This window comes from Apostichopus japonicus, chromosome 10, assembly GCF_037975245.1.
Source record: "Apostichopus japonicus isolate 1M-3 chromosome 10, ASM3797524v1, whole genome shotgun sequence".
Taxonomy (NCBI): Eukaryota; Metazoa; Echinodermata; class Holothuroidea; order Aspidochirotida; family Stichopodidae; genus Apostichopus; species Apostichopus japonicus.
In genome coordinates, this window is record NC_092570.1 from 10,897,925 (window position 1) to 10,918,729 (window position 20,805).

The following is a 20,805-nucleotide window of genomic DNA, read 5'->3' on the forward strand; positions in this document are numbered from 1 at the left end:
TATAGTCACATACTGTAAGAGACAACTATGGCACATACACTAGTGATTTGTACACATCTGCAAGCATGAAATATCTCCTGACTTTCTACATACGTCACCACAGATCAGCTATTATATTCACTTCACAACCTACATATTTGCAAGGCTACACCTTTTTACTTACTTTTCTTTCTTTGAGCTAAGAATATTTTTGGTATATTCATCTGAGTAATCCACCAGCGTGAGAGTACGGGAATTAACATTCACTGTAGCACCAACATAGAGATCTTCAAACTTCAGCCCATCAATGCAAGACCTCTTCAGAAACAATCTCCTGTTTTTGATATCGAACTAGAGTTTAAAGGAAAGCCAAAAATAGAAAGATATCTTCAAGAAATGTTTACGTTGCTGTAAACAACTATTATAAGAAGACTTTGTGACAACTGTGTATGCTGCACTTTTTGTAAGTGCTCACATTTTCTCTGATATCATATCACAATGGAAGAAACAAAAATTAACTTAAGCATAGTGTGATACTGACTCAAATAACACAAACTACTGTATCATGCCCACTTTGTTAGATATCTTAGCTTTACATAATTCTACAAGACAGTAAATGAACTTTGAAGTTTCACTCTTCCTCTGTTCTACTGAATACTTACCATCTCAACAGTACTATCTTTAGGATAGAATAAGAACTGGTACTTTCTAATGAGGGCTGCATGCTGGTCATACCACTCAGCATCAAATGCAAATCGTCCATCTTCACTCGCCTGCTTGGTGAGATAGAAATATTGATCTTATAACAAATTTCATGTATAAACATTGGTCAATGATAAACAGTTCCAGCAGAAGGTCCCAGCAGATTTACCAAACAATTCCAGACCCAATAACAGTTAATATCATCCAATACATCATAAAACAAATTTGCAATTTTCAACTACAGCTATCTCCTTAATGAAGAATTACATAGAGAACATATCACAACTTAGAAAGCACCCATGTGTTAAAGCTGAATCATAACAGATTTAATACAGGAATAAGGCGTCGTGCCTAAAAGCAAGGGCGTAGGAACCGGGGGGGCTGGGGGGGCGCCAGCCCCCCCAGTGAAAAATATGGGGGGGCGGAAGTATCGTTCCGCCCCCCCGCTCCGCAAGTCAGAAAACCCCTTTTTCATTTCCATATGAGAAAAAAATCTCATTAGAAGCACCAAATTGCATCTAAGGCCAGGTGAAAATGCAAAATTCTTTACAAAATGGAGTGGGTGTTGAAATGTGCTATATTGCACCAAATTGCATCTGAGGCCACCTGGAAATGCAAAAAAAATTCCCCCAGGCCGGCCATCATCTTCAGCCCCCCCACTCAAAAGTACCTTCCTACGCCACTGCCTAAAAGCACACAGAATGTAATTACACTGCCTACAGATTCCTTCCCAAATAAAACAACATCTGTTGAATACTTGTTTGGGACAACCTACAATCATGTTAGAAACTTTTTATCATGTGAATAAACAGATATGGAGGAGCAGGCAGTTCTGTCTGTGTCAACCCTCACCTTTTGCACAACTGTTTTGCACATAACATCCAAGTTCAAAGCCTCATTCAATATTGCTTCCTGTGAACACAGAACTTACAGATAATATCCCAAGATATATTCAAGCAAAGTCACTGAGTAATTAGTAACATTTTTTTCATACATTGTTTAATATTTATTAAGTTTGTCATTATTGCTAAAACAGTACTTAATACAATCAAAAAGGTGCACACAAATGGACAAAATTTACCCATTTAGCCTTCATTAGAAGCATCATCTGATAATGGCAGTAAAACAAAAACATTTTCATAACAAGAACAACTGCTGTTCAAACTGCTATGACAAAACCAGAGTGTGTTGTTTTCAATTACCTAACTTAAAAGTTCTTCACAAAAGTCACAGTATGAAGGAATTATGCAGCGAAGCCACAAAGACCGTAGTGGTTTAGGTATTTATGAGCGATGTCGGCCATAGGCGTAGGAGCCTAATTTGATTTGGGGGGGCTGTAACGACTTGCCCGAAAATTATAGCCAAAATTTTTCGCGCGCTCCGCGCGCGTTCAACACTTCAATGTGCATATCATATAGGCATTCATCAGTTATTACATCACATGCCTTTACCCGATGAATGCTTATATGATATGCACACTAAGATGTTGAATGCGCGCGAAGCGCATGAAAATTTTGGTTATATTTTCCATGTTATCACCCTTTCATATTGGTTATAATATTGGGGAAGTCGTTACGATAATAACGATAATAATAATAATATCAGTTTAACCATTGAAAAACCATTGCAAATTAACCATTGCAAATTATTCTTCTTTCAGTAGGTGCCCGAAAAATTATCACCATATTGCCCGAATTTTCACTAAAAAAAATTGAAATACACACTCCAAATTTTTCTTCTTTCAGTAGGTGCCCGAAAAAATATCACCATATTGCCCGAATTTTCACCAAAAATTTTGGTTGGGGGGGCTGCAGCCCCCCCGCCTCCTACGCCTATGATGTCGGCAAAGGATTCGATCACAAGCAATGAACAAGTTATCAGATGTCAAGTCACAAACGTGTATGAATGCCCTCATGATCTGATAACATGTTTTCATTCTGTCTTCTTTGTTACAACATAACCATAATGCATCTCAGGCAGAATTTCACAAATGTAGCGGCCCACAGCAACTGCATTGTGTAAACTGCACTTGCTTTACATTGTACAATTGAAGCATGGTGTGTTTGTATGTGGGAGAACCACTTATTAGGAAATTCCCAATTGACGTTTTGACGAGATAACGGATCTCCTCAATGCATCAATTTTCTGCAAATTGATGATTTGCACACTTACTACCATCTCGACAAGATGACAAACTTCAGAAAATTGACGTTTTGACGAGATAACGGATCTCGTCAATGCATCAATTTTCTGCAAATTGACGAGTTGCACACTAACTACCATCTCGACAAGATGACAAATTCAGAAAATTGACGTTTTGACGAGATAACGGATCTCGTCAATGCATCAATTTTCTGCAAATTGACGATTTGCACACTTACTACCATCTCGACAAGATGACAAAATTCAGAAAATTGACGTTTTGACGAGATAACGGATCTCGTCAATGCATCAATTATTTGCAAATTGACGATTTGCACACTTACTACCATCTCGACAAGATGACAAAATTCAGAAAATTGACGTTTTGACGAGATAACGGATCTCGTCAATGCATCAATTATTTGCAAATTGACGATTTGCACACTTACTACCATCTCGACAAGATGACAAAATTCAGAAAATTGACGTTTTGACGAGATAACGGATCTCGTCAATGCATCAATTTTCTGCAAATTGACGAGTTGCACATTTACTACCATCTCGACAAGATGACAAAATTCAGAAAATTGACGTTTTGACGAGATAACGGATCTCGTCAATGCATCAATTTTCTGCAAATTGACGAGTTGCACATTTACTACCATCTCGACAAGATAACAAAATTCAGAAAATTGTCGTTTTGACGAGATAACGGATCTCGTCAATGCATCAATTTTCTGAATTTTGTCATCTTGTGGAGATGGTATACGTAGTAAGTGTGCAACTCGTCAATTTGCAGAAAATTGATGCATTGATGAGATCCGTTAACTCGTCAAAACGTCAATTTTCTGAATTTTGTTACGTTACCATCTCGTCAACTCGTCAATTTGCAGATAATTGTCGTTTTGTCAAGTTGGTAACTCGTCAATGCAATGTCCCTTCTACGCTTCGCACTATTATTATTAGCAGAACCAAAGTTACAAAGAGGGTGGGAAGGGTGAACAAAGTGTCAACCAATGACATTTAAGAAACCACAGTTGATCACAATCACCACCAGGTGAAACATGGTACAATGAGGTGAACAGCAACTGATAACCACCAGACAGACAGATCATGTGACACAAGACCACACATGGAGTGGTGAATGAAGTCACCAGTCCTCATATAGATTGGGAAAGAAGAATGGTTGAAATTAAATGCCTCAGTTCCAGAGTGACAAATGTTCCAATAACTATGAAGTCAGGTAATCCCTGGAGCCCAAGTATGTGCAGGTCCTACCTCTGGAGGAGAGAGGTGCACTCATTATAACCCTCTGGGATTCCAGATAACTTTCCAGAAACATGTCCCAATATATGTCACAGCTTGATGAAACCTACCTATTGCATCATAAGGCTGAATTATACTTAACCTACCATTCTGAACTTTTAAAGTATGAATAGCAGGGTCACATTCTTGGCTAGAAATTTTGGAACTAGCCCAACTCAAACATCAATCAAATAATGCAATCTTGTGCAACAAGTGACAGAGGGATGCCATCAGTTCATACATACAGATTGGTCTCCAGGACTCTCAAAAATAAGATGATTTTTATTTAGCTTCAAATTTGGATCCACACAAAGGCACTCCTAACAATGTGGTAAATTTATTTGATCCCTTATCCACAAAAGCAATTATGGTTAAGAAAAGAAAAACCCACAGCTCTCAGATTATGACAGTATTTTGGTTGACTTTACACTGGCAAAAATTAGCTGTATGTTTAGGGGTGGTCAGGGAGCCATCAATAGTACATGACTTTAGTATTACTAAAAAAATAAACAATTACCACATCGTTGAGAGTGCCTCTGGATCCACATGTTAGGAATGAAGATCAGCCGAGCTATATTTGAGATTATTGTGTGACAAGGTGTACTGACTTTGACCACTGGTGACCTCAAATGACCTTTGACTTCTACAAAAAATGTGAATTCACATGTAAAGTATGAACTTCAATCTCTTGGAGCTATCATGTTTACTATGTTTTCAGTTTTGACCTCTGTTGACCTATGACTGCCAGAAAAACTTTCCACTAAGCTGGATCCACAAGCCACTGTGTCACACACACATACAGTATAAGCATACACCCACAAACATGCCATCATCCTTGTTAATTTCCTTATGACTTCTACAAGGAATCAAAAGCCATAATGGTCTGTAATTCTTTATTGTGAAGAGTTTGAAAAGAGACATAACAAAATCGATATCTTGTGTTTTATACAATAAATGAGAAGTAACCTATGATGTGGAACCTCAGTCATAGAATTTGACCAATCGTGAAGAATAAGTACAGTTCTTCTCGCCACTTATGCCATATAGTGAAACATTCTCAAAAAAGCTTGTGACCTTAGGGTAAACTCGATAAAGACTACACAGTCAGGCCAAGTGACCACCTTCAACTAACACTGTGACAGCAGATGCGGAGAGTCTCTAGCAGGTTGGAATCTTTGCATTTTCTAGGAAATGAACAGGTCCATGCTTAGATGCTTTCAGAATCAAATAGGGCTATGCAGGTTGACAGTTGCTACTCTGTTGGAGCAGCTTTGCCCTCGACATCATACTTGCAATTTGGTTGTCTTTGCCTGCTTGTGAGAGGCCCTGAGAATTACATGATCATTATGATGACACCAACTTGGCATATCCCAAATTGTCATGCAAAGCAAGAGGAACTCATTTCCCCCAGCCTGTTGATGTATGAGCTACTGTTGTGTTGTTCAAACAGGCAGTTGCTGAATGCCTCTTACAGCCAGAAGTGAATTTGTCATAGAGCTGTCATTACTGCCTTCAACTCCAGCTTGTTGATGTGCTCCCATATGTTAGATCTCTCACAGGCAGCTTCAGTTTCCAAAAGGTCCCCAATCCACACAAGGATGCATCTGATGATGATGGAGGCATTTGAATGCCTTGCCAGTGAAGAAGGCATGTGTCTCTAGGTGCAATCTAACTGATGATCCTTAGCAGGACAAGCACCCCAGGGCCATCCTATAGGAGGTGGACCTGTCTATTAATATTATAGTTTTATTTAATTGACCATGTTACTGTCCTACAGAAGTTACTTATTTCTATCCTTTTTGTGGGATTTTGAACATCAGAAGTTGAATTCAGAGTGTAGTGCATTATTTCTATGACAAGACTTAGACAGTTCCTACTGAACCTTAATAATGAAATTGAGGCTTTGCAAAATGTTTTATGCATTTGATCCCTTGATTGTTTACATAACCTGAAATTTTACTGTAATCGAGCCATATTTATTTTTTTTCTCTTGCCAGATTTTTATATATGTTAGATCTCTCACAGGCAGCTTCAGTTTCCAAAAGGTCCCCAATCCACACAAGGATGCATCTGATGATGATGGAGGCATTTGAATGCCTTGCCAGTGAAGAAGGCATGTGTCTCTAGGTGCAATCTAACTGATGATCCTTAGCAGGACAAGCACCCCAGGGCCATCCTATAGGAGGTGGACCTGTCTATTAATATTATAGTTTTATTTAATTGACCATGTTACTGTCCTACAGAAGTTACTTATTTCTATCCTTTTTGTGGGATTTTGAACATCAGAAGTTGAATTCAGAGTGTAGTGCATTATTTCTATGACAAGACTTAGACAGTTCCTACTGAACCTTAATAATGAAATTGAGGCTTTGCAAAATGTTTTATGCATTTGATCCCTTGATTGTTTACATAACCTGAAATTTTACTGTAATCGAGCCATATTTATTTTTTTTCTCTTGCCAGATTTTTATATATGTTAGATCTCTCACAGGCAGCTTCAGTTTCCAAAAGGTCCCCAATCCACACAAGGATGCATCTGATGATGATGGAGGCATTTGAATGCCTTGCCAGTGAAGAAGGCATGTGTCTCTAGGTGCAATCTAACTGATGATCCTTAGCAGGACAAGCACCCCAGGGCCATCCTATAGGAGGTGGACCTGTCTATTAATATTATAGTTTTATTTAATTGACCATGTTACTGTCCTACAGAAGTTACTTATTTCTATCCTTTTTGTGGGATTTTGAACATCAGAAGTTGAATTCAGAGTGTAGTGCATTATTTCTATGACAAGACTTAGACAGTTCCTACTGAACCTTAATAATGAAATTGAGGCTTTGCAAAATGTTTTATGCATTTGATCCCTTGATTGTTTACATAACCTGAAATTTTACTGTAATCGAGCCATATTTATTTTTTTTCTCTTGCCAGATTTTTATAGAAAGTTCTGGAAATGTTATGAGAATCAACTTTTTGATTGTGGTAACACATTCTAGGACATGGAATAAAACTTTACCCTGTACATTTCATCACTCAACAATACCATACCAAATGTTAATACAATGCAACTTATGGTTGCAGTCTTGCAGATTGTGGAACTATCACAATTTGAAGATTTAACACATCTGACCCTGCAACCTCTTTAATGATATTCATTAAATGAGCACCGAACACAAATAGCTGTTCTTCTACTCACTACAACACATCTACATACCTACTGTAGGAAGTTTGACAAACATCCATCATGTCCATATTGAGCTATTTCATCCACATTGACTGCTACAAATTATCATTACACCCCACCTGCACATTAATATGCATGGCAACATATTAAAGGTGTACTGTAAACAACATGCCAGCACTCAACAACACATCAAGTTTGATTGCAATCCAACTTGTACAGTAGTTGCTGTGTCATCACAATAGAGTTCTTCTACTTACTATAATGCATCTACACAATATGTATGACAGTTATCAATCATTCCCTAATTGAGTGATTGCATACCCAAGGCACACATAGTTATGCACAATCACATCCTTCACAGGCACACATACTGTAAAAACACACACACACAAACCTAGAGTAACTGCATGGTTTTCTTTGCTTCCAGCAAGACCTTAGAATTACTATATATCATAACTACTGCACCCATATCAGCATATACAGCAAAACACTTTGCATACATTGAACCCAAAAGAGAAGGGATAACAATTTTATCATGGCTATTTATGACAAAAATAAATATTACACATGTATACAACAAGTGGTAAAGAATTTTTAGCAAAGCATGATTCAAGTCCAAGTCATTGATTTGAATTGATGACAATGGTTGGTTTTATGTCTCCATTTAAGTCGCTTCGTTGCCCAGCCTAACTTCATTCAAAAGACAACTCCTCTCACACAGCCCATAGCCTTAAACTATACCACAGCTGCAGTTATCAGTCTGTCCTGGTGCTCGCAGGATATGAAGCTTGTACTGTAGCAAAGAGGTGCAAAAATTTCCAGTTACTTCATTGTAACACCAAAAGAATGTGATAAAAATCCCTTCTGCCAACTTCTCCAGACTTTAGCACAAATGAGGTTACTACTTTCAATTTACTGGGATTTCCTTGAACTATTTCAAACTGTAAAATTTCTCATATTTCTGGTACACGTAATCTAAGTATATCCATGGAAAAAAATTGTAATCACATTTTATGGTGGTGACTCTATGACTGCAGCTGATATAACATGTTTTCATACATTTCCAAGATAATGTATATATGTCACAATACTAAGAGCACAAATTTATGTTCTTTCAAAGGACAAAGATACTGACAACCTGTTTGATTTTGCTCTGTTTAATGTTGGCCTTTTCAACTGTGTGAATTGGTGATATGGCTTGATTAGATTCTCACAGAGTGAGTTAATTTAATACCTGTCTTGAGTCAAATTCCTCAAGAAAGAGAAAATTCTATAACATCTTACAGTATGTATGCATTACAGTTCACTGTAAAATTCCAGAAACGTGTGAATTCATAAAAGCACAGGTCTATTAACACAAAATTTATATTCTTTCACTATACATTTTTTCCTTTATCATTGGCGATGTGTAGATTAAACTTGTGTTTGAACTTGTGGTAAGAAGTGGTAAGAGGTGGTAAGAAGTGGTAAAAAGTGTTTTTGCCCCAGACAAATAATGCCAGTCAATCATATTCTTGTCTGTCATTATAATACTGCATAGATATCAAAGTAAACATTTAATATGTTCAGACACTTGTAGGTAGTGTGTTACCCAGATGTCCAGTCCTTTCTTTTTTTTATCTTATGTGAGCAATTGGGTGGATTATAAAATGTCCTGACTTTTCAGTATTTCCAACAGTTGTAAGAAAATTATAAAACAGCTACTTATGGAACGTTTACAGTTTAAGAACACCATGTCTGACTATGCAGAAATCTGCTCTGGTGTTCTTCAAGGTTCAATATTGACCACTTCTATTCATATCAATGACATCTGTCATATATCTCTAATATTGCAAAAACTATTTTATTTGCAGATGACACTAGTATATTTTTCAAACCCAATAATTTGAATACTTTACATGACATACCTGTAGTATCCATGGAGTTGAATAAATTTTACGACTGGTTTGCAACTAATAAGCTATCACTTAATCTTGATAAAACCAGCTACATTTTATCAATAAAAGTAAATCTTTTTCTTGAAAAAAGATATTTTCATGGATGGTAAGCCAATCAAGCATGTACATAGTATTAAGTTTCTCTGAGTATATAGTAAACTTACTTGGTGTGAACATATATCAATATTGCAAACACTGTGGCAAAAATGTTGGTATCAGTGTTTCCTCTAAGAAATTTCCCATTGAGTCAAAATGGCCAATATCTGAATATTTGACTCACCCCCTACCCAAGGGGACGGGCCTTAGGGGAGGGTTAAAATTCTGTGAAAATTATTTTACTGAACCCAAAACACAATCGGTCAATGTTTTCGTTCGTTTTTTCACGATGCTACATTTTGCCGACAGTATTAGTACCAGGGGCGTAGCCAGGATTTTCAAAGTTTTAGGCACGACTATCTGAGCGGAGCGCCACCATCAGTTGGCGCAGAGCGTACAAGAAAATTTTTGGTTTTACAAACCCCCCAGATGGCCGGAAACTGCCCTTCCCGAGTGTTCATTTTGGTTCCCTTGCCTCTTGGTAACTTGAGACACCTCATTCAACATCACTTTTAAACCAAAAAAACAAACAAATTAAAAAAAGTACTTAATTCAATACTACATAATGTATTTAAAATTAGCAAGGTACATGTAGAGAGTAAGCCAGTAACAACAGGCAGCAAAGTGCTGTAGCTCTATAAAGTCTGTTAATCAACAATAGGCTTATTTGACTGTGGAATGTTTCTCAACTGAAATATCATATCTGCGTAAACGGGTTCTTAACTAGATGTTAAAAATCTGACAATCCTAGTCTTCTTCGGCAGGTAGAGTGTTGATTAAAACGGCACGCGATAGAAATGAGCTAAAGCTAAATTTGGCTCAAATATAGTGCAACACTTGCAATGCAGGGTAGGAATTTAGATTTGGCTCTGGGGGACTATTTTGGAAAATGAAAAGTTAAAAACGCCCCCCTTAATGTATTTACGAGGGCATTTTTAAGGTTTAAGGGGGCGCTTTTCCAAAGTTCAATATGCTCTTTACGGAAAAGGTTGTAAGCATTCATCAGGATCAAGTAAGCACAATTACCCTCTTCCTAGTTAGCTGCGACCGTATAGCAAATTCATTGAAACTTTAATTGCCAAAATTTGCGATCGTTTAGCAAATAACGTCAATCTACCGAATATATGACGAAAAACCAATAACCCATCAATTGAAATAGAAAACACAGGTTTACTTCTACTGAAGGTGCCCTTTCCTTTAATCATGTATTTTTTCGTGTGTGGATAAAATCACCCACCACCAAATTCGAAACCATTATACAGCTGAAAAGTAATCGAAGTTAAAACCTTCAATCCATCGCCACAGCAACGGTGTACGTAAAATACAACATTCCCTCTCTAAGACATATGTAGCACATACCTTCCAAACAACTGCCGATTTCCAGCAATATTTTTTTTTTGCAAACCGATGGTTAGGCTACATTTCCCATTGACTTAGTGTGGTTGTTAGGCTAACCTGTGGTCGAAGGTTGCAGTATTTCATGGATATTTTAGTTCTAGCTAACTGCGTCACAATTTCAGCGAATAAAGAGATGCTTATGCTAGATTTTCTCGTTGACTACGTGTGGGGTTGGCTACCTTGCGCACGACGATAGCAGCAAGGAAAGTATGTAAACAAAGCTACGCAATGTATTGCTATTATTTTTTTGGCAAACCGATGGTTAGGCTACATTTCCCATTGACTTAGTGTGGTTGTTAGGCTAATATGTTGTCAAAGATTGCAGTTTTTCTTGAATATTTTATGTTTTATTTGCGACACAACTTGAGCGAATAAACAGATGGCTAGGTTAGAGTTCCATGTTGACTTAGTTTGAAGTTAGGCTACCATGTGGTCGGATATTTTTAGGGATTTGAGGTTATTGTCGCTGGTACTGAAATTGCTTAGTGCCAGGGAGGCCGTAATTTGCCAGTGACTGCGCGGAAGTTCCCGGTGATTGTGCGCGACCCTCCCGCACTGCTTCAAATTTGATCAAATGTGATGCGAGATTGTGGGAACTGTTTGTGCGATTCGCGCTGCTACTGCAAACCCTAGCTAAAGCAAAAAGCATGACACAATTAAATTTACACAGACACCTGATATTACGAGGGCGATTTTCTTATATTTCTTTTTAGCCGTCGCAATTGTGCTTTCAGAGGGCTTTTTTTAGCACTTGCTAGGGCGAATCACCCATCGCCCCTGCTTATTTCTGACCCTGTTGCAATGTAATGTAAGGTAGGCTATGCAGATATTACATTTAGTACACTGGTATTGCGAACATCGTAGTGTAGGCAATGCATCAATGCACGTGCACGTAACGTTATATGATTTAGCTCAATCGAGCTAAATCTACGTGACTGTATAGAAAAACAGCGCTACGGTAAAGTTAACGATCGCTAATTTAGCATTTCTGACCATAAATTGGAAACAATTTACAGTAATAATTTCTTCACTTCAAGTTGAAGTTCTGAACACCATGCCTTTTGAAACAATTTTTTTTTCTATTCACACTGTATAAAATTCAGGTGAAAATGAAACCCTCTTTTTTTTGTCTCCCTCTTGATATCCTACAAAAGAAAGTCATTCGTCATATAACTCATTCTGAATATAGCTCACTTTTCAAATTGCTCAACTTATTAAAATTTAGCGATATTATTATGCTGAATGTAGCCACAATCTCTTACAAGGCTTGGAATGGCTAACCTGCAGCCTTTCATGACTTCTTTACTATTAACAGCGCCATGCACAGTCACAGCACAGAGGTTCCGGTCAACTTATGTAATACAACATTTGGTACGTTAAGTTTAAAGAATCGTGCAATCAGGACATGGTATTCCTCAACTGCTGCTACAAAATCTAAACCATCTAAAGTAACATTTAGAAAAACGCTAAAAAGAAGTAATTTCTCAGTATTATTACATCGTTTATATTGTACAGTATGTTATTAATTATTCCTTATTAAGACAGGAGTTATATTTTCATTTATATATACTTTTTCCTTGGGAGTCCTTTACTTTGTTAAGCTTGTATTGGCTTTTAGAGGATTCCCCTCCACATTTATATATTTATTACTGTATCTGTGGAAAATGAAATATATAAACAAACAAATAAAATGAAAACAATTCATGACTGTGATTTATCGTTTTGGCTACTCCAATTTAAGCATATGTAAAGGCAACTTATTCATATAGTAACAGTACTATACCTCAATCATTCTGATTGTATACAATACATAATTCTTGTTAACTTCAAGCTTGGAAACAACGTGGGTACCATTCAAAATAATTTTCCCACAAGAGCAAGGGGAACTTCTTAACCTAGTCCTCATACAGACCACAACAACTTGTGCTCCGTCCTCCATAAGATAACATATGGGAAGCACAGGTAGACGGTGAAGGATTTAGTGTTACAAAAACTGTATTTAAAGTACTTTTTGAATTTTAATCCTGCAATATGGTGAAACATTTCTAGCTTAACAAAGCTGAGGCTATTTAGTATCAGTAAAGATAACAATGGACAACTGAAGGTTTTTATTTTACAACACAAGTTTTCAATTTTGAAATATTTATTAGTATTCCTACACAATTTAAGCGTGTGATGGTTATATAGTATAGAAGTGCTACATTTGGCCCATATCCAAGTTGTTAAGTACTGTAAGTTACTAACAGATCTTCAACACAGGCAGCACCGACTGCCGGCTATGTAACTTTGTCCTGGATATTATCAGTGCCCAAACAACTCACAATCCTTGCACTGCTCTTACTAATGGACCCTGAAGCAAGAAAACTATGTAAACCTCGACCACAAAATTTGTGATCATGGAAGACTTTGCAAACAGACAAAATATGCAGTTTCAGTATCAATGAAACTACTGTACAGTCTGGAACGTAGCCCAGGTCAAAATCGTTTAAATTGTAAGTTAGGCCTAGCCAAACAGTTCTACTCTCTGTGGTTCAATGAAATTTTCACAGGGAAATCTCTTTTGCAAAACCTGTCCCCATTTCTTACAATGCTATGGTGTCAGTAGCAGTATAGGTTAGGTACATTAAGGTAACATAAGACCACAATAAGAGGAACAGCCAATAACTTTTCTTGTTGTTATCTCAGTGACTCAGGAAGAAATATACTTATCCTTGTAACCACCAAATAAAATAGAGAATACTGTTACGCCCTGGGTTGTTCGGGATGCGTGTACCCCGTATTTCGAACACGCCCAGGGCTACTAAGAATATGTTTTCCCGTTTTGTTTGAATAATTTACCCTGCGATTTGTTGTCCCTTCATTCACCATTCAATTTATTTTTGTTTTATTATGCAGGTCTCTTTCGCTCTCCCCGTCGTCTGACATCACCAGCATTCCAGGCATTCGCTCTTTTATTACACGAGTTGTTCTGTTTAGCGTGTATCTATTTGACTTGCTCTCTTTACCTTGTTTAATTAAGACGTTGTTTTTCTTATGTATTTTGTTTTGTGGACACTTAATTTATTTCGTTGAAGTTCGGGCTGAGAACTGGAGACCAGCGGTGAGCAGCACGGCAATTACAGTATAGTATTATTTTAAAGGCAAGGTTCATTTATTTTAGAGAGCGGGTCCGGGAGTGAGGGCTGACTACGGGGCGCCATTCCTTTTGTATCGTACAACTAATAATTTCCCGTCCTGGTTGGCTTCTTTGCATGTTATAGACTCCGGAGGTAGGGTCAAATTAGGGCTCTCCCCGGAGGTATTGCAGAAGTTAATCGGGGCGGACCACATTAGGCAGTATTTGTTTAGTCTGCCGTTGGCGCCATGTGTCGGGTATTCACTCTCGTGATTCTTAAGAGCCGTGCTGCCCACGCCCTGGTATGTAGTGTAATTTGTTATTTATTTAAACTGAATCTCTGCCCGTTGTTTGCTTTTATATTTGTATACGGCAGAAAGTCACTGCCTTATTTTTGTTAAGTGTATGTTGAAAGTTAATTAAGCTATTAAATTGTTGATTTGAGACCCAGTTCTCTTAAAATATATTCTTCTCTCTTTTTTGTGTATTGGTTCAAGCCCTGCTAGCATAAGTCTTCGCCTCCCCCCTTCCCCTGCCCTGACATCAGGTGGCCTCCAGCTGCCTGATTTCCCACGCTACCGCTCGGCCGGGGTACAGGGGTGTTGCAATACCTCAGTTGGGCCTACAAAATTTTCTGAAATTTTGATGAAACTTCGTCCAGAGGATATTAAAACCACAGCTTCCTTAAACTTAAAGTTGGACTTGTCAAGAAATGAATTGTAAATGCTGCTGACTTGTAAGTTGTAGTCAAATACCTAAAACAACCAAATATTGATGTCAATATGTAAACCATGCAAATGACACACCACCTACTGTTTATATATAAGGAAAGTGGAAAATAAACTTGAAACTTCACATGATTGAAATGATAAATGTACAAAGTTAGGCTATAAGGTTTAACGTTACACTAGTAGGCTACAGGTTAACTTAACCGTTGCATGTCGTACACAAGAAGGCCAAGTCTATCAAGTAGCATCAGTATAGTAAAGGCTTCATAATTGACGCAACTTCGTAATTGACGCACCTTCAAATATTACTAGCAACGAAACATCAGGCAACTTAAACTTTTTGCAGCGAAGCAGAGTTACAGTATTCATGAGTATGAATCCATTTCAGTTATGTGCTGATCAATTTGTGTTTTTTTTTTAAGTAATTTAACACCCTACTCCCAGTTTTGCAAATATTTTTGGGGTTTGGAAATCTAACACCGTAACAAAACCCAATCTTACCTCAGCATAATACCACTACTCTCTGGGGCCTGACCTGTTTGAGCTTTGAGGCTCAGAGTATAGCAAACAGCATTCAGAGTCAATCGATGCATACTTACACAAAAGTTACAGTTAGCTTATCAAGGAATGTGTCAATTTAGGGGAATGAAAGAACTTGACACGGCAGACAATTGTACATTGCATATGCAGAGTTGCAAATATTTTGAGATCATTTACATTTCTGAGGAGCCACACAGATGGAAAAAAAATCATGTAGTTGAGTGGTTTGGACATCGTTGATCAAATGCGTCAATTGCGTAAATGCGATCAAGTGCGTCAATTATGAGCCCACCATACAATAGAATCCTAGCCTACGCGTACGACTACCACTATTAGTTACTACCCTAGTTATGCAGAGCCGGCTAGCTGTTATTGTTAAATTACGCAAATGTCCCATAACAGTATTTCCGATATGGCAAATTTCACTGAAATGGTCGGCTAGGTGAAACTCTTTTTTCATGAATGATATGACATAGCCTGGGCCTAGTATGTGCCTAACGTTGGTAAAGAAAACAATCGATGTCAAACCATTTTATATCACCAGTCTTCTATCTGACAGTCGTTTGAAGCATGCAGAAATCGTAGGCTACATTGGCTGTGCTAGTACGTGCATTCACAAGAATTCTTATGGCAAAAGATACCAGTTGTCAAGGTAGCGCTATAAACGGAAACGGTATGCAGAGGTCGCTGAGGTTAATTTCAATGTGTTTCGACGACGGATAAGTTGACCTGTGACGTACTTCCGTTTTCAAGACCAATTACGAACCAAGAACCTGTACTGTGGTCATGGTGCGGTAAAATGAAATGGAACGTACATATAGCTTGTAGAGGCTCAGAGCATAGCAAACAGCATCCAGAGTCAATGGATGAATAATTGCACAAAAGATACAATTAGCTTATCAACGAAAGTGTCAATTTCGGGGTATGAAAGAACTTGACACGGCAGACATTTTGTGGTCAAATTCTGCTCACTATACTCTTGGAGGGGCAGTGCCAGAGCGAAAAAATCTCTTAATTTCAGTTAGCTGCTTGTTACAAAAATGTGACAGCATACTGTATGTGTACAATTGGTAAACATTTCATAATTTTTCAACAACACATACATTAACACTTAAATAAGACATGCCTTGGAGCTGCATAATATCTAATCGTGAAGGAAGTACAGGCTCTATATATGTTGTACCGATGGACAAGCGCTACCAGAATGTGTCTGTGTCCCTGCATTTAACACAAGTGGACAAGATTTCACCATTATCAGCCAAGACTTCATAATTCATTGCCATGATTCATTGAACTTGTAGTGTATTGCATTCTGCGTGTCACATTCAAACACTTGGTGGGCAATTGCATTCTGAGTGTGGGAACAGGGAACAGTGATTCAAACACTTGGTATTGCATTCTGAGTGTTTCATTTACGTATCAATGGCACGGTGATTCAAACACTTGGTATTGTATTCTGAGTGTTTCACCTACGTATCAACGGCGCAGTGATTCAAACACTTGGTATTGTATTCTGAGTGTTTCACTTACGTTTCAACGGCATAGTGATTCAAACACTTGGTATTGTATTCTGAGTGTTTCACTTACGTTTCAACGGCATAGTGATTCAAAAACTTGGTACAGCTCACGGAGTGTTTCGTTTTCCATCATTTCTTGCCTTGATTTTATGAATTTGGATTTTACAATGATCTAAAGTAACTGGTATCTTCATCTCTATCGCCAACACATTCAAAAGCTTCACAATTTACCACTAAAACGATTCATATTATCAGCGAATCTACAACCAAGTGACGATAGAGGTCAACTAGCTATGCTGTCGAAACACAACAAGGTTTTTTGGGGGTAACGATTTTTAGTCTCTTAATATCTCAAAAACTACTGAAACGATTATAAAAATCTTTCGGAATCTGCATTATGACTATGTTTTAAGATAGCACCGAAAGTTTCAGGCAAATCGAATAATATTTCGCCGAGTTACGGCAGTTCAAAAATTTGGTCACCACGTGTAAAATTTTGAGTAACGGAAATCGGGGATGTGTAACGTTCAAAATGAATCACAGAAAGCGTCGGAGTTAATTGCGTAGCAACCTGGAGACTGACTAACCTCATTCATACCATGGAGCTATTTATAGCTCCATGTTCATACAGAGTTAGCCAGTGGTCAGAGCAGGTCCACGGCCATGGTCTTTTTTATTGAACGCTAAATGGATTTATATCTGTGTAATGCTTTCCTTTTACAATACGATTGCAAGGAGAATAGGGACAAGGGGGAGGGAAGGGGGTCAGGGGCTTCCGCACTGAACATGATGTACGTTAATAATTCAAAGCCCGGTAAACATGCATGCGACCTTCATGCTACCCCAATTTCAATATCATATTCTTAGTGGCCCTCCTACCACATTCTATTAGTTTTATCACTGTTCTTGATTTCAAGTCCAACTCATTACGATTTTCATTTATATATATATATATATATATATATATATATATATATATATATATATATATATATAAATATATATATATATAGCCTATATATATATATATATATATATATATAGCCTATATATATATATATATATATATATATACATATATAGCCTATATATATATAGCCTATATATATATAATAATAACAAAGGCTTAAAAGCACAACTACTACAGAAAACTGTGTGCTCAGCTGTGCTGGAAAACAACTAAATAAATGTCAAGGTAACGATACAAAAGTTAAACCTGGTCGAGATTCTGGCTGAAATCAGAACCATTTACAAAAAGGTAGTGTTTTAATTGCCTCTTAAAAGTAGCAGTATTTTGGGTTTCTTTAAGGCTGTCAGGAAGCTTATATTCCACAATTTAGGTCCAGCCTTGGCAAACGAGCGATACCCATACGAGGATTTAAATCGAGGCTCTATCAATAATGTATTTCTGCTACGGTCAGAGGTTACCAATATATCATGGATATATTTAGCACCGAGTCCTCTCAGACTTAAACACAATCAAAATTATTTTAAAGTACACCCTCTCCTTGATTTTAAGCCAATGAAGATCATGGAATAGATCAGTCACATGATCATATCTACTTTTACCATATATCAATCTTGCAGCAAAATTTTGAATAGATTGGAGTTGATCATATAAATGTTGGTTGATACCAAAATAAAGTGAGTTTCAATAATCAATATGCGAAATAACCATGGATTGGACAATAATGCTTAACTCAGACTTAGTAAGATAAAACCGCATTTTAGAAATATTTCTAAGATTCTTAAAGCACCTGGATTTAAGTGAACATATTTGATGCCGAAAAGACATGGTATCGTCAAAATGAACACCAAGGTTACGAACAATTTGGTCAAAACGTACACAATCAACAGAGTCAAGAATAACACCCTTGATGTGAATCAGTTTTAGTATAGTAGGAGGACCAAATACAATTATTTGGGTCTTGTCAGGGTTGAGTTGCAAATAATATTTGCGCATCCAACGTTGAATACAACCAAAGGAGGATTTCAGAGAGTCAACGAGAACTGATCCTTGATTATGGTGTCTGAAGTGTTTATAAACCTAGTGATCATCTGCAAAACCATGAATGTTAAAACCCATTCTAGAAACTTCAGCGAAAAGTGAGCGAATATAGATGTTAAATAAGACCGGACCCAAAACAGATCCCTGTGGCACACCAAACTTAATAGTAATCTGATCAGAAGTACAGCCCCCTATTCTAACTCTTTGAGATCTGCCCACAATAAAACTTTTAAACCAGTTTAGGACAATACCAGTAATACCAATTTCATTAGATAATACAGACAAAAGTACATTATGGTCAATGGTGTCAAAAGCCGAGCTTAAGTCAAGGAGTACAAGCACAGTAGCATGTCCACTGTTACTGGCAACTAATATGTCATTAGTTACTCTCAGAAGGAGGGTTTCGGAACTATGGTATTTTTTGTAAGCAGATTGCCTGGAAATATTGAGGCTATTTGAGTGCATGTGAGTATTCAATCGTTTAAGAACAACTCTTTCAATCAATTTACCCAAAAAAGATAGATTGGAGATCGGTCTATAATTTTTTTAATTGTTATGGTCTAAGCCCAAGGGCGGCGGAACCGGGGGGCACAGGGGGCACGTGCCCCCCCCCCCCACCCACACTTTTCGTCAGGTTAAAAATGTGCCCTTTTTCTACATAAAAATTGTACCCTTGATCACCTTATTAGGTCAGCGATATTTCAGTAAGAGATCTAATCCTAATTTAGAACTATCAGGGGCGTAGCCAGTATGTAGCACTGTAGGCCCGGGCCCATCGTTGATTAACAGACTTTATATGTATAGAGCTGCAGCACTTTGTTGCCTGTTGTTGTCACGATCGGCGTTCCAAGTTCCAAAAACAGCCTTTTCGATAAACATTTACTAGCTACAGTTCATATCAAAGACAATTACTGGCTATAATTGTAACCAAGGACGGCGGAACCGGGGGGCACAGGGGGGCACGTGCCCCCACTTTTCCTCAGGTTAAAAATGTGCCCTTTTTCTTCATAAAAATTTTACTCTCGATCACCTTATTAGGTCAGCGATATTTCAGAGATCTAATCCTAATTTAGAACTATTAATGAATTTCTGTGGGTCAAACTCAAAGCTATTTCGAATGGAAAAACATTTTAGTATATCTCTCCTGTCTGACCACAATGACATTCGCCTGGCTATTCCGAATGTTCTCTGCCTAATACACATATACCTACTGGCACCAATGAGCGGGACATCGCTAAAGAGTTTACAAAGCGAAACCCACGTCGAATGAAATATTTCGGGAAGTTTTAAATGTTTACTACCACAAGGTTTGTAACCAGTGGCGGAGCGTCAATACAGTCAGGGGGCGGATGCACCCCTGACGGACTCAAATGGACTGCTTGTGCCCTTTTCAGCTTTTTACCACTTTTTACTTATTCGCGATTATTGACTTTTTAATTGCGCTCTCATCTACCTATTGACATTTGTCACGTTTTGTTGGTGTAATTTTCTGACAAAATGGCGATGACACCTATTTATTCTTCGTTTATCTGCAAATTAGCAAGGCCCAGAAAGGGTCATTTCCGGCGATCTGGGGAGTATCTTTACTCAAAAATTATCTGTACTCTCCGCGCCAACCTGTGGTGGAGCTCCGCTTAGATAGTGTCAAAAGCGCCCCTACGGACCATTATCGACCCCCTGATCATTACCCCTAGCTCCGCAACTGCTTCTAACATTCTGGTGAATGCCATTATGCATATTCAATTTCAAAAAAAAAATCGAATGCATTTCCAAAATTGCATTACTACATTACATTGTAACTTTTTAATAAGCAGAAGCCATTTATAGCCAACTATGAATAATGAGTATAGTTTAATATCCCACAACGTACCCCATCCTTTCGTATTTTGACGTATTTCATTTGCTTTCATGCATTTATCGATCGCGTGTGCAGGGACTTTATAATGATTCCACCTCATTTTGTCTCGAAAGAAAACTTGTTCCTTGTTTCCCAATTTGCAAATTGGATATTGCAGTGCTAGTATGCATTTTTTCCTTGAGGGTGGGGGAGGGGGCGTTGATGGAGTGATGTGTATACGCAAATAAGATAATACAATAAGAGTTATAAAGGGTACTAAATATCAGGCTGCATCAGTCCAATCAAATTTCTGCAAAGT

General features: G+C 37.8%; 1 protein-coding gene across 2 annotated transcripts in view; it reads right to left on the reverse strand.

Annotated features, from left to right (window-relative positions):
* The window catches only part of LOC139975464 (nucleoside diphosphate kinase homolog 7-like), a 31,598-nt gene extending 15,739 nt beyond the window's left edge, over positions 1-15,859 (reverse strand). The window contains exons 1-3 of one of the 2 annotated variants that reach the window (XM_071983462.1): positions 15,653-15,859; positions 642-755; positions 164-330 (exon numbers count right to left, since the gene is read on the reverse strand). In XM_071983462.1, the coding sequence (XP_071839563.1) occupies positions 164-330; positions 642-755; positions 15,653-15,655 (284 nt within the window). In that variant the 5' untranslated portion in view covers positions 15,656-15,859. The remainder of the gene's footprint in view (positions 1-163; positions 331-641; positions 756-15,652) is intronic. The other variant, XM_071983463.1, reaches the window with a different exon arrangement.
* Between the last annotated feature and the right edge of the window lie 4,946 nt (positions 15,860-20,805).